This window comes from Microcaecilia unicolor, chromosome 6 (assembly GCF_901765095.1).
Source record: "Microcaecilia unicolor chromosome 6, aMicUni1.1, whole genome shotgun sequence".
Classification (NCBI taxonomy): Eukaryota; Metazoa; Chordata; class Amphibia; order Gymnophiona; family Siphonopidae; genus Microcaecilia; species Microcaecilia unicolor.
Genome location: NC_044036.1, coordinates 131,639,365 through 131,664,425, shown reverse-complemented (window position 1 = coordinate 131,664,425; position 25,061 = coordinate 131,639,365). Strand labels below are relative to the sequence as shown.

The 25,061-nt window shown below is 43.5% G+C and overlaps 1 protein-coding gene across 1 annotated transcript; it reads left to right on the top strand.

Moving 5' to 3' along the window:
• Positions 1-4,023: 4,023 nt before the first annotated feature.
• OXTR (oxytocin receptor) lies at positions 4,024-21,947 on the top strand. The gene is made up of 3 exons (XM_030206311.1): positions 4,024-4,158; positions 4,726-5,846; positions 21,208-21,947. The coding sequence occupies exons 2-3, from the start codon at positions 4,916-4,918 to the stop codon at positions 21,456-21,458; spliced, it is 1,182 nt and encodes a 393-aa protein (XP_030062171.1). The 5' UTR covers positions 4,024-4,158; positions 4,726-4,915; the 3' UTR covers positions 21,459-21,947.
• The last annotated feature ends 3,114 nt before the right edge of the window (positions 21,948-25,061 follow it).

The window sequence follows — 25,061 nt, the reverse complement described above, 5'->3', positions numbered from 1 at the left end:
CATGTTCTGATGATTACAGACTGGTTAACGCGTGAGACTTTACCACTAAGTCAATGGGTGGCGTTAAGGTCTCTGGTGAATAGCCATCCATTTATTTATCCCGATCAACTCTGTACTACCCATCTAGCCCTGATTTAGATATCTGCATTTGGCCACTTGGTGACATGATACCTATGCTATTTGAATGTTCTAATTGCGTGCTTATTAGGTATTTCATTGGTATCATGCTAACATCATATTATATCTTTGTTACTTGAATATTCTTCCATGCTGTCTGTTATGGTATTGTTTGTATTGTACTGACATGTATCATATTTCTGTTATATGATTGTTCTGGAGTGTTGTTAAATATGTATGTTTTTGATACTGTTTCATGTTAGTCCTACAATTAGGTTTCAATTTGCTGTTTCTAAGTTTACCTCATTTATTGTATTTATGTTTATTCTTGGTTATTTTACTATTGTTATGCTGTTAACAAAATTGTAAGTTTTATGTTAAACTGTACCTGCTGTACACCGCCTTGGGTGAATCTATTCATAAAGGAACATGTATAGGCAACCTTTTTAACATATTCATAAATGACCTTGAGATGGGGGTAACTAGTGAGGTAATAAAATTTGCTGATGACACAAAGTTATTCAAATTAGTCAAATCGCGGGAAGATTGTGAAAAACTACAAGAGGACCTTACGAGACTGGGGGACTGGGCGTCTAAATGGCAGATGACGTTTAAGGTGAACAAGTGCAAAGTGATGCATGTGGGAAAGAGGAACCCAAAGTATAACTACATCATGCAAGGTTCAGCGTTGGGAGTCACGGACCGAGAAAGGGATCTAGGTGTCATCATTGATGATACGTTGAAAACTTCTGCTCAATGTGCTGCTGCGGCTAGGAAAGCAAATAGAATGTTGGGTATCATTAGGAAAGGGATTGAAAACAAAAATAAGGATATTATTCTGCCATTGTATCGCTCTATGGTGCGACCGCACCTTGAGTATTGTGTTCAATTCTGGTCGCTGCACCTCAAAAAAGACATAGCAGAATTGGAAAAGGTGCAGAGAAGGGCGACAAAGATGATACAGGGAATGGGACGACTTCCCTATCAGGATAGGCTGAAGAGGCTGGGGCTCTTCAGCTTGGAGAAAAGGTGGCTGAGGGGAGATATAATAGACGTCTATAAGATAATGAGTGGAATGGAATGGGTCGATGTGGAGCATCTGTTTACGCTTTCCAATAATACTAGGACAAGGGGGCATGTGATGAAGCTGCAGTGTGGTAAATTTAAAACGAATCGGAGGAAATATTTCTTCACTCAACGCGAAGTTAAACTCTGGAATTCACTGCTGGAAAAGGTGGTTAAGGCGGTTAACTTAGTGGACTTCAAAAAAGGGTTGACGGCTTCCTGGAGGTAAAAGCCATACAATATTATTGAATGGACGAGGGAATAATGCAGTATTTCTAGGATGAGCGGGACAAATTGCTTGTTCTTTTGGCCGCTGTCGGTGACAGGGTGCTCGACTCGATGGACCCTTGGTCTGTCCCAGCATGGCGATGCTTATGTACTTATGTAACCTATGCAGGTGTGTTTGGAAGTTCTTTTTGATCAAGGCTGTGGCACCCAAAATTATGGGAAATATTTATGTATCTTTCTGCCACAGTCTTGGACTGCATTTCTTGGTACTTAAGGATCTTCCCTCTCTCCACGAGATTCACCAAGTAATCACTTGGGACTGACACCTCTATGATCAGGGTTTTTCTCTTTTACCAATGAATAAGATGTGCCACCTTGTCGTGCCTTTCTGTATAAAACTTTTCCACCATCAGCGCTTCTAGCTCTTCCCTACAGAATCTCCACTTGTCTGTTGCGTCAGTTTTTTAAATTCTTGTTGTAAACCATCTCATCCATAATCCACTGTCCTGGGCTGCAACTGTCAGTTGCTCATCCTTTAGTTCACCTCTCCTTCACCATTCGTGTGTCTGATGTTGATCCACCAATGATTCCTTGAGTAACATTTTTTATTTCTTGCAGTTGCCACGGGCTGTGCAGTGATGGTTATGCTCCTATGGGCTTCCATATCCCATTGAGTTGAGCCAACCCTCCAGTCTTCTCTGGCTCATGCATCTCATACCTACACAGTATGCTATGCAAACCGTGTTCCATCGAAAATGCACATTTAATAATTCTGTGTTCTTCCACTTAGGAAGAAGCTGTTTCAACACCTTCCAGCCAAATTTCCCACCTGTCCGCTATAACCTCAACCTTGTTCTGAAAATGATGGTCCCTATGATATTTGTAAATTCTGGAGACCACATGACTTTCAGCATTAGCTATTCCTCAGCCAGGGTCTTTTAAATGATGTCGCTCCTAGCAATACAATTGTATCCAGTTATATCCTTGAGTAGGGCAGGCTGGATTAAGAGGCTTGGCAGGCCAGAAGTGGTCCAAGGGTCATATGTCTGACACTCCTGTCATAAAATATTAATTTTGAAATGTTTTGTGAGTTGCACTGCAGTCAGTGTTATGAGGTACATGGGTCCAGGCTTTGTATAACTTTGGCAAAAATTAAGGTACTTGTAGTTGCATTTTGCATGGACAGTTTTTCTAAATCTGTCCTGCATATACTGTACCAAAACCCACTCATATTTCTAATGATAAAAGAAGAATTTTCATTTTGGAATCTTGTTAACAGCATAAAAACAGTAAAATGACCAAATAAAGCATAAATACAATTACTGAGGTAAACTTAGAGATGTCAGACTGAAACCTAGTAATGGGACTAATGAATGCATTGTCAGAAATATAAACATTTAACACACTGTAAAACAATCGTACAACACAAATATTATAAATGACAGCAGAATACAAATGATTCATCATAAGAAGCAGAACAGAAGAACATTCATACAACAGAGATATGATACATAAACAGTGTCAACACAATAGAAATGAAACCCCATAACAGTAAACATATCAGAGCATTCATATAACACAGATAACAGGATGGTAAACACAAGTCAGATAAACACACATTAAAGCATTCAAGCAGCAGATAAGATGCTGAAAACTCCATGACTATGAGCACGGCAGGCTTTCCTTACCTCGTTTAATGACCCCACCCACCACCACCACCACCACCACCATGCCCTTATCCTTACTGGGCTGGCTTTTAGTGATTCCTATGTGTATAGGAAACCCTAGTGACCAGGTTTCATAGAAGAATTGCTGGTGGAAAAGTACAGTGACACCTAGTGATGTAACCTTGTAGTTTACTGCTGGTTTGCAATTTGCACTGACACCTAGTGGTAGTGAAACAGGGAAGTACCTGTTTCTCCTGGGACCGCAGCATCCTGTGGTTAAATTGTAAAAAGCCATCCTTTGGAATCTGATATGATCTCTATTGCTTACATAGATCACCACATTGATTTCATGTTATTATTTTTCCCAAAGGAATGGAATGTTTGTTCAAACTGCAGAACAAACAGAAAGATGCCACAGACAAACAGACACACACACACAAAAACAAGCAAAGGCAACATGTATATATACACAAGTGCACACGGGCACATACTCATGCAGATGTCACATGTGCAGGGGTTGGAAAGAATCTGCATGCTTTCCCCACTTGTTTATTTTCTCTATTTGATTTTCAAGCAGGTCTAAAATAATCCTGAACTAGCTCATTGCTTTTCCAGTAACAGTTTACGCTTTTCTGACAAACCTTTGCAGCACAGTCTGCCCTACCACACGCGCCTCCCTGGATGGTTCCTTCTTAGGAGGTGGAGGATGCGGTGAGTGGAAGTAGCGGCCTCTTGCGCCCCCTAGTGAAAGAAACCAAAACTGCAGATGGTACACGAGCTGTTGCTGATGCCCCAGCTGCCTTCCAGCCTTAGATTAATTCCTGTATGATTTATAGGACTGACTGAACCGTCTTCCCTCCCCTCCCCTCCCCCTCCCCCCTCCCTCCCTGATTCATTTTAGAGCAAGTGCTCAGCTGCTGCCTGACTTCTCCTGAGGAGGCTTCGGGGAAGTTGGAACTTGAATATCTTCTGCTGTTAAAGTAAGAGAGAGGCACCGGATTGCTGAGTCTTGTGAAAAGCATGGACAGGACATAAAGAAAAGCCACCGGCACCTGAAATGCCAAAGACGGGACTAGAGAAGGTAGGAACTGCTTTTTGTCAGTAGCAGGACAAGTTTGATTGCACGTCCCAAGCTCTGGTTTCTCGTACACCTGTGTCTAAGAGACACTTTTGCCAAGAGTTGAAGCGCTAAATCACATCTGGTTGCTCCCCTCAGTGCTGGCCAGTGTCGGGGATGTTTCACTGCAGCTGTTCGTCACCAGAGTGTGCCAGGTCTTTGCGGAAAAGCAAACCAAGCTAGGATTATCCTGCCATTCACTTAGTTATTCATGTTTTAGTTCTGACGGGCAGAAATTCCTAAGAAGTGTTTCATTGATGGGATTCTCAGCGCTGGCTACGATTTGCAGTGTATAACTGATTGATTTGAAAGCTGATGTGTTAATCCAGGTTTGCAGCAAAGGATACTGAAACAGTCTTTAACAGAGTTTTACAAATGTTGCGCGCTGATCACAATGAACTTGCTGGACTGTAATTGAAAATGCAAAAAGACACAATTGTTTGTAGCAAAACAAGTCTCTTTAAAAGAATGCTTTGATGTTTTCTCTGCAGCCTTTCTTGTTTAATCTCTTCTGGTCTCATTCATTTTTAGGGGCAGGAGGTGATGTGAGAGAGGGGCTGAGGAGGGCAGCGGCAAAACCACAAGGAGTGAAAGAGGAGAGAGAATCGGCAATTTCACCCTAGGATTGTAAGAATTAAATCGCTGGAGCTGGAAAAGAGAAATCAAAATGATCTCTACAGAGCAAAGCCATAGAAGCCACATTTAGAAGGAGGCTTCAGTCATGGAGAGCTCGTGTGCCGAGCTGAACGAGTGCTGGGTCCTTCTGGTTAATAACTCATTGGAAAACTCCAGCCTGGGGCACAGAGCTTCTGCTGGGAACAGCACTGGGGACCCCGTGAAAAGGAACGAGGAGATAGCCAAGGTGGAGGTGGCTGTGCTGTCCCTCATCCTCTTCCTAGCCCTGACTGGCAACCTGTGTGTGTTGCTGGCTATCCACATCACCAGACACAAACACTCCCGCATGTACTTCTTCATGAAGCATCTTAGCATAGCTGATCTGGTGGTGGCCATCTTCCAGGTTCTACCACAGCTCCTTTGGGACATCACCTTCAGGTTTTATGGACCAGACTTCCTGTGCCGACTGGTGAAGTATCTTCAGGTCGTGGGGATGTTTGCATCCACCTACATGCTGCTCCTGATGTCTCTGGACAGGTGCTTGGCCATCTGTCAGCCCCTCAGGTCATTACACCGGCGTTCAGACCGAGCTTACGTGATCCTTACCTGGCTTCTGAGTCTTCTAGCCAGCATCCCGCAGGTCCACATCTTTTCCTTAAAGGAGGTGACCAGTGGGGTGTATGACTGCTGGGCAGAGTTTGTCCAGCCCTGGGGGCTAAAAGCTTATGTCACCTGGATCACGGTCACCGTCTACATCATTCCGGTATTGATTCTGACGGTCTGTTATGGGTTGATCAGCTTCAAAATCTGGCAGAATATTAGACTGAAAACCTTGTGTGAGACCAATATGAAGCTGACGACCACCTCGACCCGCAAACCAGCGCTATCCCGGGTCAGCAGCGTGAAGCTCATCTCCCAAGCCAAGATCCGAACAGTGAAAATGACCTTTATTATAGTACTGGCCTATATCATTTGTTGGACTCCATTCTTCTTTGTGCAGATGTGGTCAGTCTGGGACAAAAATGCTCCCAAGGAAGGTATGTGTTTTGTTACTAAATTAGGCTTATTGTTTAAAAAAGAACGACTATAGAAGCTTACTTTTTGCAAAGCTCTGTGCAGCCACACGCCCCAAATTCAGGTATTTTTGATCATCTAAGATCTACAAAGGGGATAAATGTTGGAGAGTGCTTAATGCAGGTTTACAGACCTCTCTGCTTTTCAGCTTTCTTCTTTCAGACTCTCTCCGAGGGGCCAAAGCTAGACCGTGCACGGATGTCGGCTTCTATCCACGCATTAGACGGTGGCATGCAGAAAGCTAATTCCATGGGAATTTTATGAGTGCAGAACTTGTGCACGAGGTGGGGGAACCCACTGGATGCTTGTGCACAAAGGTTATGCAGTAAGTGCAGGTTGTCCACATTTTGGAACAAAAATAGAAGTGTCGGTACACATGGGCGCCTATTTTTCTGTGCATAAATATTAGACTCTAACCCGAAGTTGATACTTAAATGCACAGAAGAACAGGAACTGGTGCGTGCTGTTACTTTTGTTTTTGATCCGCCATGCACACAAGCTCTTTTACTTCTTGTCAGTCTTTTAAACTTGTAGGCACTAAAAATCCTCCCTTCTAAACCTTGTCCACGTGGCTCCCTTTTCTGCCTGCCGCAAACTACCTATGGCCTTATTACTATACAGTCTGCAGCCAGGTTTTCAGTGCGAGTTACACCTGCGCTCAAGCGCTCTGTGCATTGCTCGGCCATTAACGCATGCTTACAACCTCAGTGTCTGCATCGGCTCCAGAGCGTGCAGGACCTGCTGCTGTCTGGTTAGATTGGATTCCCACAGGCTCTGTGAGTTTAGCACTGATTTCTTAACCCATGTCTTCTTAGTTATGGCAGTGGAGGAGTAGCTAATGGTTAGTGGGCTGAGAACCTGGGGAGCTGGGTTCAGTTCCCACTGTGGCTCCTTGTGACCATGGGCAAGTCACAGAACCTTCCATTGCCCAAGTTACAAAAACTTGGATTGTGAGCCCACTAGGGACAAAGAAAATACCACTTTAGAATAGGTAAACTGCTTGGAGTGGAGGAGTAGCCTAGTTGTTAGTGGACTTTGATCCTGGGGAACTGAGTTTGATTCCCACTGCAGCTCCTTGTGACTCTGGGCAAGTCACTTAACCCTCCATTGCCCCTGGTACAAATGTAAACTGCTTTGAATGTAGTTGCAAAAACCTCAGAAAGACGGTTTATCAAGTCCCACTTCCCTTTCCCTCGGGTGTACCATAGAAAGTTGGTATATCAAAGACATTACCCTAACCCTTAGTTTGAATACCCAAAAGCATGTGTTTTAGCTCAGGTTCCTATGAGTTGTCCACTTTCTGCTTAGCATGCATTTCCACAGGCTTAGCTCAGGTTCCTATGAGCCCTGCCCTGTTAGTGTGAATTCCCATGTACTTCAGGGGGGAATCCACTACTGCTGCGCTACCGGTCATTGTTATTCTGAATATGGAGAAACCAGTGTCTAGTAGTCAGAAGACAGGATGATGAAGTTGGACCAGTGCCAAGAGAAGATAACAGAGGCTTGAGGGGAGAGTCAGCCTAGGAATATTCTGGTGTCACTGGATGATAAAAACAGCATCGTACAGCAGGTAGAGGAGCACTGAGCAAATCTAGACAGCCCTTAATTGCTTCAGACTGTGTTTAGTCAAGCTCGGGGCTCCTGAAAAAAAAAAAGTGGAGCTTGTTTCTTGGACTAGCAATACATTTCTTGACAATAAATTAGTCCAATGAAAAGTTAGCACATACCTCACAATATTCAAAGCTATTTAACTGGCCAGACTCAGCCGCTGACCAGTTAAATACCATATCAGCACCTAACTGGAAATATTCTGTGGGAGTTAACCGGTTATCGCATTAGTTATCCAGTTAGGTGCCAATATTCAGGTTAAATAGAATAAAAAGCTGTCCTGTCTTTAACCAATAAAATATTAATGGTTAATGCCTGAATGTTGACATAACTGGTTAACTTTTTAGCAGATAGAAAACCCCCAGATATTCAATGCCAGTTGCCTGAAGTGGCCCAGCATTGGATATTCAGGTTTAATGAGCAGCGTTTGCTGACTGATGGCGCCACTCGGCACAGCTTTGACCGGCTCCTGACGAAGTCACGCCAGCTGAAACATGGCTGCGTCGAGTTGTTTGACAATACACTCGCAGTCCTTGGGAAGAAGTAAGACTTATTTATATCATCCAGCTTTGGCTTCCTCATCTTGTGTTTCCTCACTCCTTGTTGCTGGTTTTGCATGTATTTGTGAGGATTAGAGGGTCTCCTCTCTCAGTTTTTGTGACTCTCATTTGCAACAGATGCAGTCTATACTTCTGCAAAAGTCATTAAGTGCTCGGGCAGTCTTCTGTCAGGACCGGTTCTGCTGTTACAGTGATGCTGTAATCGAAATTCTTCAGCAGAATCTCCCGCAGAAGATGGAATGCTGCACTCTGTAGACGCTTTCTGTACATGAGGTGCACTGCTTATGTTGCTGAATGGGGTAGTCGGAAATTAGTTTTTGAACTGGGGGATGATGGATGAATCTGGAGGCACCTGGAAAGGCTGCGTGAAGGCAGGATAGGACTTGTTTATCCATCAGCTTTGTGTTTGGGCTGCAGAGTACAGTAGGAAAGGATTTGGAGGGGAAGGAAGGGGCTGCTGTTGTGGAGGAATGGAAAGCTGGGGGCTGTGTAGACTCTCCTCGGTTAGGAGACCCTCTCGTTGTGCAGAGTTTTTAGGGGTCACTTCTCAGCCGCACTGGGAGGCTGCAAAAATACTCTGATTTTAGATTTCAGTATATGAGAGACTCAACTCATTATAGGTTGGAAATGTTATGTTTAGACTGCAGTTGAACTAAATGCTGGAGAGAAGGACCTTGATATGTTTCCTGTACATATTTCATCTTATGAACACCGGAAGGAGTGTTAAGAAAACACTAGCAGTAAATCTGAAAGATGGAGATCATACCCTATCCCTATAACCCCCTGGGCTCTGCCCCCTTCTTTCCCTATAGTCTAACATTAGAGGAGTTCCCTCATGTCCCTGTAATCCACTGGCTGTTCTCCCCTCTCTCCAGTATACTGTGACACTAAAGGAGCTTTCCTGAGTCTCTGTAACTTCTTCATTCCTCTAACATAACAGGGAAGCAAACAGAGAAACTGATATGTCTGTGACCTCCTGTTCTAGCCTTACCCCTGATCACATCTGGGCTCTTGATCAGTATATAATGGAACTCTGATCCCCCACCATCTGCCATCCAGACCTGCCTCCTCCCCTAAGCTAGATGCATACTAGGGGTGAGGTAAGTCCTCTGAGAATCACCTTCTTTGACTCTGTAGAAATAGGTGAATGAGTTTAGGATTGGAGAATCAGGAGGTACACTCACCTTCCGCCTTCCTTCCAGAAATATGTGAGATCACATGCAACTGATGACCCTTAAAGACCTTTTGCTAGGGTGGTCCTTCTTCCCTTACCTCACCCCTAGCATGCAAATTATTTTGAAAAGTAAGATCACACCTCTAACATATTAGCTTATAAATCACTTGCTGTCTTTTAGTTCGGTATGAATCCAGAATGTAGCCAGAACCTCTGTATAGCTGAGCACTGCCTCCACTGCCCTCAGGGTCTCTCTCTCAATGCCTCCATAGTCTATTGAAAACTGAGGAGACAAGAAACCCCTTTTGTTTTGATTTTTTTTTTGAAATTATACACCAAAGATAAATATGACTTTAAGGAAAGAAAATGTATTTTGGAAGATGACGAAAACCTGGTTCCTAATGCAATCAGAATAGAAAGAGTTACACTGATAAATTGAGTGCCCTTGGTATGGGACCTAGAGTAACTGATTGGTTTAAAAATTGGTTGAATGGTAGGAAACAGAGGGTAGTGGTAAATGGAGCTTGCTCTGAAGAAAAGGATGTCGTCAGTGGAGTACCGCAGGGATCAGTCCTAGGGCCGGCTCTTTTTAACCTCTTTGTGAGCGATATTACAGAAGGGCTGTCTGGTAAGGTTTGTCTCTTTGTAGATGATACTAAACTCTGCAACAGGGTGGACACTCTGGAGGGTGTGAATGACACGAGGAAGGACCTAGCGAAGCTGGAGGAATGGACTGATATTTGACAACTAAGGTTTAATCCCAAAAAATGTAGGGTCATGCACTTGGGTTGCAAAAATCCTAGGGAACAGTACAGTATAGGGGGTGAAGAGCGGGACTTGGGGGGTGATTGTGTCTGATGACCTTAAAGCTTCCAAACAGGTAGAAAAAGTGACGGTCAAAGCCAGAAGGATGCTTGGGTGCATAAAGAGAGGCATGACCAGCAGGAAAAAGGAGGTGATAGTGCCGTTGTATAAGTCTCTGGTGAGGCCTCATTTGGAGTACTGCGTGCAGTTCTGGACACCGCACCTAAGGAAAGATATAACCAGGATGGAGTCGGTCCATAGGGCGGCTATGAAATTAGTAAGCGGTCTTGAATGCAAAAATTATAGGGGCAGGCATATGAACCTCAACATGCATACGCTGGAAGAGAGGAGGGAGAGAGGAGACATGATAGAAATGTTTAAATATTTCAAGGGCATTTATGTACAGGAAGAGAGCCTTTTTCACATGAAGGAGAGCTCTGGAATGAGGGGGCATATGACAAAGTTAAGAGAGAATAGGCTTAGGAGTAACCTAAGGAAGTATTATTTCACAGAAAGGGTGGTGGAGGCGTGGAATTGGCTCCCGGTGGAGGTTGTGGAGTCGAGGACTGTTCCAGAATTTAAAAAGGCATGGGATAAGCATGTGGGATCGCTTAGGAACAGGAAGAATTAGGGGTTACAGAGGATGGGCAGACTGGATGGGTCATATGGCCTTTATCTGCCATCATGTTTCTATGCTTCTATGAGAACTTTAATTAAAAACTAAAGCACTCAAAGTTTACCAAATTCACAAACTTTTCCAAAGAGCTTCAAACATGCAGCAAACTCAGTTTTCCCATCCCGTGGAGAGAGAGTTACTTAATCACTAGTCACAGAGCCAGGGCCTTAAGAAAAAGAGAAACAGAAGAAAAGCCATGGTGAGTCCATAGATGCAGTTGGAAATACCCGTCAGATCCCACAAAGTAGATCTATTTCCCGTAGCTCTTTTCCAGAGATGCACAATGGCTTTCTCATCTCTGTAGCTAATTATTTTTTCATGGATGTTTCCTGCAGGACCTTGTTCAAACCTCGTACTAATCACCTTCGCTGCATCCCTGGGCACAGACTCCATTTTTGTCCAGTTTTGGTTGCTCGGACACTCTATTTCCTTCTTCTCCGCTCTCTGTCTTTTCTTTTTCTTACATCATTGCTGTGTTATGGACAAGTGGAGAACCAATTCTAACAGAGTTGTTACTGTACAAATGCCCAAGCTAACCCTAGAAACAAAAGGATTTTCTGCTCACCAGACCAGAGGTTCCCAGATCTGACCCGGGGACCCTCAGTCACAGAGGCAGTGCATGCAAATATGTTTCATGAATATTCATTCTAGTTATCCTGAAAACTCATAAGTACATAAGTATTGCCATACTGGGAAAGACCAAAGGTCCAACGAGCCCAGCATCCTGTTTCCAACAGTGGCCAATCCAGATCACAAATACCTGGCAAGATCCCAAAAAAGTACAAAACACTTTATAATGCTTACCCCAGAAATAGTGGATTTTCCCTAAGTCCATTTAATAATGGTCTATGGACTTTTCCTTTAGAAAGCCGTCCAAACCTTTAACTCCGCTAAGCTAACTGCTTTTACCACATTCTCTGGCAACGAATTCCAGAGTTTAATTACACGTTGAGTGAAGAAACATTTTCTCCGATTCGTTTTAAATTTACTACATTGTAGCTTCATCGCTTGCCCCCTAGTCCTGGTATTTTTGGAAAGCGTGAACAGACTCAATTGGCTGAGGATTGTCAGGACAGGTTTGGAAACCTCTGCTGGTTATATTGCCTGATATAACTTGCTATCCGCAGTTTTTAAAGCCAGTTTAGCAGCCATATTGGATGGTTTAAAGATAACCGGCTAGTACTGAATATTGGCTTATCTTTAAATCAGCCAAAAATAAACCAGATATTCATTGCAGGTCACCGGAAATGGACCGGTCTAACTCTCGTGATCTGAATATCGGCCCAATACTGTTTTCTATTATCCTATATAAGAACATAAAAATAGCCATACTGGGTCAGACCAATGGTCCATCTAGCCCAGTATCCTGCTTCCAACAGTGGCCAATTCAGGTCATAAGTACTCGGCAGAAACCCAATTAGTAGCAACATTCCATGCGGAATTTATTTATTTATTGCATTTGTACCCCACATTTTCCCTCCTAGTGGAAGGTTCAATGTGGCCTTACAGTTAGAAGGAGGATAACAGTTTGCAGGTTCAAAGGCATAGATGAAAAAGATGAGATGTGTTTAATTAGGGGGGGGGGGGGGGTCAAGTGTTCTGGGTCTTCCAAAGAGTAGCAACATTCCATGCCATCAATCCCAGGCAAGCAGTGACTTCCCCAATGTCCATCTCAATAACAGACTATGGACTTTTCTTCCAGGAACTTGTCCAAACATTTTTAAAATCTAGATATTCTGACTGCCGTTACCACATCCTCTGGCAGAGAGTTACAGAGCTTAAGTATTCTTTGAGTGAAAAAATATTTCCTCCTACTCATTTTAAAAGTATTTCCATGTAATTTCTTTGAGTGTCCCCTGTTCTATGTACTTTTTGAAAGAGTGAAAAATTGATTCACTTTTACCCGCTAAACTTCATTCCTTAGAAGTTTAGCGGAGATTGGGTGGCAGAGCCGGTGGTGGGGGGCGGGGCTGGTGGTTGGGAGGCGGGGCTAGTGATGGGCAGACTTCTACGGTCTGTGCCGTGAGGATGGCAGATACTAATCAAGGTCAGGTATACACAAAATGTAGCACATATGAGTTTATCTTGTTGGGCAGACTGGATGGATCGTGCAGGTCTTTCTCTGCTGTCATCTACTATGTTACTATGTTTACCCATTCTACACCACTTAGGATTTTATAGACTTCAATCATATCCCCCCTCAGCTGTCTCTTTTCTAAGCTGAAGCGCCCTAACCTCTTTAGCCTTTTCTCATTCGAGAGGAGTTCCATCCCCTTCATCATTTTGGTCGCTCTTCTTTGAACCTTTTCTAATTGCACTATACACTCAAGGTGAGATCCTACCATGGAGCAATACATTATAGTATTCCTGGTCTTATTTTGCATCCTTTTCCTAATAATTCTTAGCATCTTGTTTGCTTTTTTGGCCCTGCCGCACACTGAGCAGAAGAATTGTCTACAATTATTCCTAGAATCAGGTAACTATGATTTGGATTATTTTTCCCAATATACGTCACTTTGCATCTGTCCACATTAAATTTAATCTGCCATTTAGATGCCCAGTCTTTCAGTTTCCTAAGGTCTTCCTGCAATTTTTCACAACCGCATGTGCTGTGACAACCTTGAATAGTTTTGTGTCATATGCAAATTTCATCATCTCACTTGCCATTCCGATTTCCAGATCATTTATAAATATGTTAAGTAGCATCGGTCCCAGTACAAATCCCTGTGGCACTCCTCTGTTCACCCTCCTCCATTGAGGAAAATGGCCATTTAACCCTACCCTTGCCTTTTCAAAAATTAAATGCTGCTACAGTAGATTTCCTTAGTGGTTTCACTCCAGATATCAGCTCAAATTTCGATCTTGTTATGATAATTGTTTCCCAGTGGATTCAACACCCGTTACCTCTCATACTATGCCTCGCATTCTACTAAGGACTAGATCTAAAATAGCTCCCCCTAGGGTGCTGACTCCTGTCACCCCCCTCCAAAATCGCCAACCCCCCTCTGCTACCCTCCCCTCTCCCCTCTTACCGGGGTCCCGGGGCAGCAGTGAAGAGCCTTGCGAGTCTGCTGCCTTCCCTTTTCTTTGCTCTCAGCTCTGACTCTGGTCCCGCCTTGCGGAAACAGGAAATGAGGGCGGGATCAGAGTCAGAGCTGAGAGCAAAGAGAAGGGAAGGCAGCAGACTCACGAGGCTCTTCCTGCTGCCGCCGGGACCCCGGTAAGAGGGGAGAGGGGAGGGTAGCAGAGGGGGGTTGGCGATTTTGGAGGGGGATGACATGCATGTAGGGGGATGGGCGAGGCCAGTGTCGGGGAGGGGGGCCGTGGGTGGAGGCATCGCAAGGACGTGTCTGTGAGACAGAGAGGAGGGGGGACTGGAACTCGGGGGAGGGACAGAGGGAGGGAGAGAGAGGGAGGGCCTGGAAATCAGAAGGAAAGAAAGGGGGCCGTGGGACTTGGAGGGGACAGAGAGAGAGAGCGAGGGAGGGATAACCTTGCTAGCGCCCGTTTCATTTCATACCGAAACGGGCCATTTTTACTAGTAAAGGATAAAAGATTCTGGCTGTGGGAACATAGAACTGAAGCTCAGCAGCTAGTTAAGAGTCTTGTATTGGAAAAACTGAGAAAGAGACAGGTGACATCAGACAGACTTGAGGCATTAAACTTTGTAGACAAAAGTCCACTTTGTCGGACTGGATTAACACATCCATATCCAATTACTACAGTAAAAAGAGATCACTTACATCTGTGTTGACTTTTATGCTCTCTAGGAAAATCTGGTATTTCCGGTAAACACAGAGAACACAATACACGTTTTTCCAACAAACTGTCTAGTCGCTTGGTCTGAGGGCCGCCCGTGGGTCAGGTGTTCAGGATATCCCTCATAAATATGCAAAATTAAGGTAGTAGGCATGCAAATCTCCTTCATGCATATTCATGAGGGATACCCCGAAACCCCGAGGCATTGGTAGCCCTTGAGGACCGGGAATGAAGAGCACGTTCTAGTCCAGGGGTGTCCAACCTCAGCCCTCGCCAGGTTGGGTTTTCAGGATTTCCACAAGGAATATGCATGAAATCTATTGCAGTACATGCAGATAGACCTCATCCATATTCATTGGGGAAATCCTGAAAACCCAACTGGATTGTGGCCCATTCAAGGACAAGGGGCAGTGAAAATGTGGCCGTGTGTGAAATGAGGCAGCAGAGATCCTGAGCTGGAGTCTGACCTAGAAGAGCACAGGAGGACTCTGTCTGGGAGGCAGCCAGGAGAGAAGTGGCTGAGCAGGTTTCACAGTTGCAGGCAATGCTTTGAAATCAGCCATTGTGCAAGAGAAACATTTATCACCAAAAGCACTTGTAGCTGGTAGGGAAGGTGGCCAGCTGTCATTTGCTTCACAGGACAGTTCTGATTTTAAGTTACACTGTCTCCTGCTTCAGCAAGAACAGGGAACACAACTGTTCTATACTTCAGACGGCTTTATGCTGAGATTTCATATATGATACACATGGGTAGATGGGATTGTAAAAGGGGGGGTAGTCCTTCTCCCCCTGCACTCATTCCTTCTCTCTCTCTGGTTTCTTATCCATCTCTTCCCCCATGGCCATGGGTTCCTCAATACCTAACGCCTCAGTTCTGCCTCCGGTGCCTCTATCTTGTTCTCCTGTTAAATTAATCTTCATAACTTAACAGTCATGATCACCTCAGTGCCAGGTTTCCAAGAAGAATCCTGCAAACACATGTAATCAGGCCTTATAGATTAATATGAAACTTTGCCTTCATTAGGTATTATAATACATAATTTCCCATGACAGACACATGCTGAATCATGGCCATGTTGGATCATTGAATAAAGGTATTTTCTACATCGGGAAGTGTGTGTGTGTGTGTGTGTGGGGGGGGGGGGGGGGGGGGGGAGGGGCTCCTATGACATTCCTCTCTGTTCCTTTGGCCATCTATGCTATCTCCTTGTTCATTGTATTTCTTCTTGTGATCTGTCTTGTTTTGGACAACTTTTACCTGGGGTAATGGGTATTTGTAAAAGTACAGACTGATGGTTGTTTTGAGTTTGTGTGGCTGACAGGACTATTGTTTTAGATTGACTGTCTCCCCCCTCAAAGCTACTGCCTTAGGCAACTGCCTAGCCTTGACCAATGGCTGGGCTGGCCATCTGTCCTGTCCTCAGATGCCTTTCTGTTTCTCCCCTCCTTTATTTTAGGGTTTTCTTCCCCTCTCTCCATTTCAGATTTTAATTATTGCATTTTCCTTTGAGCACTTCTCCCCCTCTTCCTTTCCACCTCCCCCACTCTGGAGTCCCAGTTTAAAATAAAGGGCATCAGCATGGACTTGTTGGGATCCCACATGGAGAATAATAATAAATCTCTCAGTGCTTCTCCTTCTGTTGGTAAAGGGTCCCTGTTAATCCGAGTGACTAAGCTCTGTTTCTTTGTCAAAGGGTTATTCAAATTTATCCCTAAATGTTTTACCAGAGATCTAGTGTATTTCTGTTTTCCGGGTATGTTCTCTAAAGGTTGCCAACATGTAAGTGCTGGGATGCAATGCTAGGCGTGAATTCAGGTGGTTATAGAATATTAGTGTAAAGCTGTATTTACACATCTGACTTTAAGAGTGAGCTCTTACACCAGCTCCTTGGCTGGGATAAATGTAGACAAGTGTGTAAATGACTGCACATATAACTGCCTGAAATGCCCCCAACCAGCCCAGGCCCCTCCCAGGTCCAGGTTCCCCTCGAAGTTATGCATTCTGGAATTTGACTGGTTAATTTATAGAATAGGAATTAAGGGCAGTTACTTACCTAGCTGCTAATTTATGTTAATTAAGACCGATTATAGCCAATTATTGAATTAAGTTACATACTCAAGTGCCCGTATTCTATAACTTGTGCACTTAAGTACATAAGTGTTGCCATACTGGGACAGACCGAAGGTCCATCAAGCCCAGTGTTCAGTTTCCAACAGTGGCCAATCCAGGTCACAAGTACCTGGCAAGATCCCAAAACAGTACAATACATTTTAGGTTGCTTATCCTGGTAATAAGCAGTGGATTTTCCCAAGTCCATTTTAATAATGGCTTATGGACTTTTCTTTTAGGAAGCTTTCCAAACCTATTTTAAACCCCGCTAAGCTAACTGCTTTTACCACATTCTCTGGCAATGAATTCCAGAGTTTAATCACATATTGAGTGAAGAAATATTTTCTCCAATTCATTTTAAATTTACTACTTTGTATCTTCATTGCGTGTCCCCTAGTCCTACTATTTTTGGAAAGAGTAAACAAGCGATTCACGTCTACCCATTCTGTTCCGCTCATTATTTTATAGACCTCTATCATATCTCCCCTCAGCCATCTTTTCTCCAAGCTGAAGAGCCCTAGCCGCTTTAGCATTTCCTCAAAGGGAAGTCATTCCATCCCCTTTATCATTTTTGTTGCCCTTCTCTGTACCTTTTCTAATTTCACTATATCTTTTTTGAGATGTGGTGACCAGAATTGCACGCTGTATTCAAGGTGCGGTCACACCATGGAGTGATACAAAGGCATTACAACATTCTCATTTTTATTTTCCATTCCTTTCCTAATAATACCTAACATTCTATTTGCTGAGCAGAGGGTTTCAAACTATTGTCAACAATGACTCCTAGATCCTTTTCCTGGTCGGTGACTCCTAACTTGGAACGTTGATCACATGGCTATAGTTCAGGTTCCTCTTTCCCACATGCATCACTTTGCACTTGTGTGCTTGTTGGAAATCTGAGCACGTGAGTTTATAAAATGAGGGGGTTAGTTTGCTAAAGTATTTTAGAGTACTGTCCGCCTGACTGCAAATTCTTCAGCCTCTCTCTCTGATCAGAACATGCAGGTTAGTTCTTTTCTGGGAAACACCGTGTCACAAAGATTACAGGGAGAGTGAAAGGGGTTTACATGATCAGGAGAAACTCCTTCCTGCCTATCCCCTGAATATAATTGTGCAGTGCTGCTGAAGCTGTGCGGTTAGAGCTGGTAGAAATGCAGACACTGGTCACATTCAGTGCAAGTCCCTGCGGAGCAGACAGGACCACACAAACGACTGTCCTATCTTTGCCTGCTCAGCCATGCCACATTGAATATCAGCTGCACCTGCAGGACTTCCAGGTAGGCAGCTGACCCAGGTATGTAATGCTGGTGCCTGGACATGATCTTGGCATTGATTATCTGGGTTTGATTCATCCCATGGGGGTCAGTGGCTTTCTTTTTAAAACTACTGACCACCACAAGTTGAATGGGGGGGGGGGGGGGGGGGGAGAGGAGGAGGGGATGTGTTTTCTCAGATCCACCTGACAGTGTTGAACCAGTCCAGGATTTTACCCCATTGCATGTAGGGAAAGTAAAAGGGAAATCAGAATGACAAGTCCCTGGATGCAGTAGGGTAAGTCCTGCACTGCATCAGCCTTGTCAGATGAATCTGGAGCCAGTTTCAATCACAGACCTGCAATGTTACCCAGTTCCAGGAAGAAAACTATTTGGCCAGTCCTGGTTTTGCATTAATAAAGCTCTACCCATTGAAATCAGGGCTTCAAGTGAGGTAAAGTGTCAGGGACTTTCTGTGGTTCAACCAAAGAGGTTTATATATAGTATATGCAGGTACTTTCTCTGTTCCTCCTGGCTTACAATCTAAGTTTGTACCTGTCCAGGGTCACAGGGAGCTGCAGTGGGAATCAAACCCACTTCTTTGGGTTTTCAGCCCACTGATTTAACCATTAGATACTTCTCCACTTCCATAATAACATCACAATGGAGTTTTCGGTAATCCAGGACTGGCCTGAAATGTCTCTCCTGGAACTGGCAACTGCAAGATGTGAGATGCAAACATAGGGGGTCTTTTACAAAGTGTCGGTGAGCCCAACGTGGCTTTACCAAAGGCTAAATTGGAACTATTATTGCCGGCCCAACACAGTTGTCAGCAATACTTCCACCCTGAGCGTGGGCCATTTCTGGGAGAAAAAGAAAACTCCTGGAAATGGCTTGCGTGGTGGTAGCCCGGTGGCAATCGAGCATCGCAGTGCGTGACCTGGTTACCATGGGAGGCCTTATCACCACCTGAATGGGTGGCGGTAAGAGTTCTTTTACCACATGGCCATGTTTGGGTTTTTTTTTTTTTACCCACTGCGGTAAAAATAGCCCTGGTGAGTGGGAAAAATGGCCCCCCCCACCACTAGCACAGGGCCTTTTTGTCCACAGCTTGTTAAAAGGACCTCATAGGTTGGTAACACAGTATTCCCGAGTACCTCCAGGCAATCCAGTTTTTAGGATGCTAAAAATGAATATGCACATGATAATTCTGTATGCGCTGCCCTCATTGTGGATATCCTGAACACAAGACTGGTAGGAGACATTCCGGAACCAGCTTGAGAAATGCTGGTGAAAACTGGATTCGAAATACAGAGCAGCCCAATTTCTAGCCTGCAATAACCTACAACACTGAGCCAGGCGGTGCAATATTTACCCTCCTGCTGCGAGTGGCTCATTTCAGAAAAGCCCTTTCATATCCTTTATTAGTTTTTATACAGCATTCATCCTTATATTTGTATTCATATACCCTTATATTCATCCCATATTCTAACTGGTTTACAGCAAACATAGACATGACTAAAATCAGACACTACAAACACTGCAGTTTATATTAAAACAGTCACGAAAATAAAAGCGTCAGAAAGGAAAAGAACTCATTACAACTAGAGGAGCAGTGAAGGGAAAAACGTTCCTGAAAAAGGCAAGTTTTAATGCCCTTTTGAAACGCCATCAAATCAGTCACCAGACAGTGTTCTTAGGCAACTGATTCCTAACAGAACAGGCATGAATACGCCACACGCAATGAAGGAATGTCGAGTAGGTTTTCTTCCTGTGACCACAGCAATCTTAGTGTCTAGAGATGGGGATAGATAGAAACAAACAGTTCCCCATTGTTGATATCCAGAAACAATGAACAGCACCTTGGAATTACGTTGTGCAATAAAGTGTAAAACCTCTTTTATATGTGGAAAAGGGGCTTTTCTAGAACATACAAGTGCGCATGCTGACAATAATGTGCCTGTTTATGTGTGTGCTGTGTGCAGGGGTTCCTGGGGGCTGGGCTGGGTGCAGTTGCTACACACACACACAGACGCCTGTCAGACTCAGAGCAGGTATATACGTGGACAGACATTTGCTTGTGTTCTGGGTGCTTCTTCTGTAAAGAACACAGAACCATTACTCACATGTTCTAGGTGACCTGTTTTAAAATTCCTCTCGATGTGCTACAGGCTGTGGCGGAAGTGGCTGTCAGCCCAGACTTTTCTATTCGTAACTCAGATGCACCAGATCACTACTTCTGTGAATAGAGGGTCACCTGTGTTACTGAATTAATCTTTCATCTGCAGCAAGGTCAGCAAAAGCACTCTGGGGGGGGGGGGGGGGGTCACTAAGGTTCTGGAGTCATAGGGATGTGGCTCTTTGTTTCAGGGTTCATATCCTGATGGCAGGAACTAATCCCATGTATTGGTGACACTTTTCTGTACTGAAATCGTAACTTAGTTTCCAGGGGTATTAGAAATCAGTTGTTGTCACTGAAGATTTTTTTCCCCCATGAAATGTTATTAATTTTGCAGAAAAATACAAACAATACAAACCAAAAAGTATTAAAGATACATAACTATTATATTTATTCTCAGCTGAAGGTTTTCAAAAATATTCATGTAGAAAGTGTAAGAGATTATGTCCTCCACAGCTGGAATTTATCTCTCTGTGTAGATGTTGACAATGGAAATTCTCAGAATATATAGAGCAGGTCTATAATGGATTTTTCCTGTGTTGTGATGACTATGGGAAATTGCTTTCTAAATCTGACCTCTCATGTTATTAGCCCACTCTCTTTATGTCTGACTCTTTCTATATGTTTGTATGCATGTAGTTTGATGGAAACATGCTTTATTATCTCGTCTTAAACTCAGGATTCAATCAGCTTTGAAAACCTCCTCATCAAAGTTTAGGGTTGCCAGTTGGCTCCAGATTTGCCTGACAAGGCCTGGGTTTATCCTATTGCATGCAGGGGATTGGAGTTTTGCTTTATTTGGGCAACGCAAGTGGGGAAACAGAACTACATTTCCCTGCATGCAGTGGAGTAAATCCATGACTGGGTCAACCCTGATAGGCAAACCAGGAACCAGTTGGAAACTGTATCCAAGTTATCAGCTGAGACCAAATCTCTCTTTGCACAGCAGCTATGATCATTGCAGCAGAGCATACAATGAACTGCTGAGGCTGGTTCTGCATAGCACCTGGACAGGTAAAATGATTGTAGCCTTTCCAGATCAGCTGAGACATCTGTGTGCCAGATTAGCCTTTTTGGTAAAACCTGGAACAGATTATGCTGCTCTCTGCATTGGTTCAGCTGTTACCATAATGAATAACCCCTGCTCCACTCTGTTGCCTAAGCAGGGACATTTTCACTTTCTCGCTTTCTCTCCTTGCAGCCTCTCTCTTCATCATTGCCATGTTGCTGGGAAGCCTGAACAGCTGCTGCAACCCCTGGATCTACATGCTGTTCACTGGCCACCTCTTCCATGACCTGCTCCAGCGTGTTCTGTGCTGCTCCTCACGCTACTTAAAGTCCCGGCAGCAAGGAAGTGACCTCAGCACCAGCAGGAAGAGCAATTCCTCTACCTTTGTGCTCAGTCAGAAGAGCTCCAGTCAAAAGAGTGTCTCGCACACATCCACAACCTGAGGACATGGTCAACAGACTGTCTCACGGCCTGAGGACATGGTCTCCCCTCCCTTTCATGTATATGTGTATAAAAGAGAGAGCAGATTCAGAGTATATCCATTTTCTATATATGTATATGATCATATGTATATATATTTCAGATGTGGTTTGTATTTAATTTCAGCAAAGAGCAGGAAGCCTGTGTGCAGTGAATGGCCCCTGGGGGAAACAGTCACTACTTGCATTGACTTTCTTCAACTTTTCTTGGGTGTGGGGGAGTTCTGAACCATGGTCCAGCAGTGACACCGGTGCACTGGTGTGTTAATGTGACATATGTAGTGTTCAGTGACATTACTGCAGGGATTCTCAACCAAGTTCTTGGGACACACCTAGTCGGGATACCCACAAAGAATATGCATGAGATAGATTTGCTTACAATGGAGGCAGCGCATGGAAATTTATCTCGTGCATATTCATTGTGGTTATCCTGTACATAAGTACAGCCATACTGGGACAGACCAAAGGTCCATCAAGCTCAGCATCCTGTTTCCAACAGTGGCCAATCCAGGTCACAAATACCTGGCAAGATCCCAAAAAAGTACAAAACATTTTACACTGCTTATCCCAGAAATAGTGGATTTCCCCCAAGTCCATTTAATAACGGTCTATGGACTCTTCCTTTAGGAAGCGGTCCAAACCTTTTTTAAACTCCGCTAAGCTAACCGCCTTTACCACATTCTCTGGCAACGAATTCCAGAGTTTAATTACACGTTGAGTGTAATTAAATCTGACTGGCTGGGTGTGTTCTAAAAATCAGTACTCTATACAGTATTACATCATCATTCTCTGGAGAATGATGTAACACATTGTGTCACTTTCACAGATCTGTCACAACTGAACCCATGCCACTACCAGAACAAGACATTTCTATTTGGCACTGGCAATAAGCCAGACTCTTGATCCGCCTGTGTCGTGGTCTCCAGAGAACAGAAGAATTGTATTTGGTGGGATCTTTATGAAATCAACCATACAATGATGCAGATTTTATCTCTTAAAAGATATATATAAGCAAGATACTGTTCTAATAGGTTAGAAGATAAGTCACTGTCCATGCGGAAGTAAAGCATGACTGAGGGTGCTCTACAAATCTCCCTCCCTCCCACTGGTCCCTCGTAGTCAATGATGGTTGTTGGTCCAGGTGCTATAATGGTGCTATCACCCAGAATCACTAGGCTAGAGCTTGCCGGCATCTCTGGAACTTTCTTCTTCACTTGGGGTTTTGCCTCTTGGATCCCCTAATTACTATGGATTCCTGTTCCTGCCACTCCTGGATAAAGAGATGTTTTTCTTCAAAGCAGCAATTTAGGACTGGGAACCGGAATCTGTTTAAAGTCTCCTGGAATGTTATTAAACATGTTCCATACGGAAGTGTGAGTAACATACTGCCAAATAGTTTATTTACACATCTTAGAATCTGTTATGTACTAGCTGGCAGTGATAGGGCCAGAAGAAAGGTTGAGAGTGGCTAGGATCAGTGCAAATAGAAGCTGTATAAAAATTACTACACAAAATGCATATCTACATGCTGGACATGTGGTACTGTACAAAAAGAGGTTCGATTAGCTGAAACTTGTGAGCAGGTAACACCAGTCCTCAAGGCTCCCACCCTGGCAACTGTCCAGTCATGCATCTTACATTTCACTTTTCTGTTGTTTTTTCACCCTCAAAAATGGGTCTCGGAGCAATTTACAGCAGCTAATTAGGGCTTTTGTTTATAAATTCTAAATTTGTCAGGCAGTTAGAGGCTTCATATACAAAACATTTAGCCAGTTAGTTTTGATGGTTAAATGGCTTAAAGAAGGCCATTTTCGAAGCCTTCTAAAAAGTCAACACATTTATTTATCAAATTAATATCCCGCCTATCCAATGCATCTAAACAGGCTAAAACTTACACTCATAAAAATTAATACCTAACTCAAGACTAAAACATACAATACAATAAAACATACAGCAACCCATACCCATACAATAAGAAAAATAAATTAAAATTCAGCATAAAATGAACAGTTGGTAAGCAAAAATGTCAGCAAGTACCTGTATAATATATGTAAACCGCCTCAATTAATGCCTTGATAGAGTCAGTATATCAAATTGATAGAAACCTGAAAAAAAAAACCTCATGAAACAAAAAGGTCTTTAACTGTTTTTTAAACATTGGTAGTGAGATAATTTGACACATTCCTACAGGAAGTGCCTTCCACATTACTGGTCTCGCTACAAGAAATATACAGGCACGATCACTTTTAAGATGAACTTGACAAACAGAGGGAATGTCTGAAAGACAGTGGCCTTGTGATCTGAAATCCCTTGAAGGTCAATAAACTTTCAGGCTTTGAGTAACGGTTAATGGATCATCATTATGCAGGGCTTTAAAAACGAACATCAACATTTTAAACGTAATGTACCAAAAAATGGGCAACCAATGAAGCTTCATAGGTTGAGGAGTCCCATGATCAACCCTACTTATACCTCCAATTAACCGAGCAGCAGAGTTTTCAGCTACTTGCAATGCTCTTGAGGATTTTTGTGGAAGACCACAAAGAGAGCAAATGGCAGTTTTCACTGCTTCCATGGGATGAATAATTTGGAAGGCGGTGGGCTGTAGGTGTGGTTTACAAAGGAATGAGGGAATAACAAACTAAACCAATCCTATTATTAATAAATGTAATTAAATTCAGACTGTAAGTCCCAAACTTAGGCTCCAAAAAACTCCACAGTAACAGCAAGTAAAGATAACCAAGCCTAAAAACTATTAAAACCCCTGTTTTGGTCACTCCTGAAGAGCTCACAAAAGGAGGACCCCCTTTGGTAAGCCTCTTCAGGCTTCCCCAAAGAGACAGACATCTGCTTTAGTCCACTGATGATGGTGTGTTGGGGAGGCAGGTCCCAGAGGAAGTCACAATTCAATTATCTTCTTAAAAGAAACCTCCAGGGTTTCAGGCTGATGAGGAAATGCCATGTCTGTTCCTTTATAGACTAGACTGGGAGAAGGGAGGTTGTAGAGGAGGTGATCTGTGAATGACGTTCATAGTTTGATGACTGATGTAACTGCTCACAGTCTCACATATGTGCTAATTCAATACTTTTCTATTTTTCAAGGGGGAAGTGAATGGGTGAAATAAGTCTAATTCTGCCTCCAGAGATTGTAGAGTATTACATGATAGGTCTGTGCTGTCATACTGGGTAGCTGTGTGACCATCATGGGTAAGGTCCCTTCCATCAGCCTCTTTGTTCCTGACGGCACTGGGGTTGGATCCCCCAGCGAGGCTGCTTCCTTGCTAAAATATTCTATTTTTTTGCAGAGCAAAGTTTTTCTCTTAATATCTCAGGTGCACTTTCATCTTAGACACATATCTAAAGGAATTTTAATGGCAAGTAAAACCATGAGAGAGATTTTGTTTTATATATCAAATGAAATAATGAAAGTATGTATAAAATGCTTATGTTTATAAATTTCACTGCACTTAAACTTCTGGAATCATTCATTCAATGGAGGTGCTGTTTGGAATTCCTGCCTGTATCAAAGTTTCTGCTGCATCACAGACAGCTCAGATGCCCTCATGT

Coding starts and splice junctions, on each gene's coding strand:
- OXTR (XM_030206311.1), top strand. CDS start 4,916: ATGGAGAGCTCGTGTGCCGAGCTGAACGAGTGCTGGGTCCTTCTGGTT. Junction 5,847..21,207: donor CAAAAATGCTCCCAAGGAAG/GTATGTGTTTTG, acceptor CTCTCCTTGCAG/CCTCTCTCTTCATCATTGCC.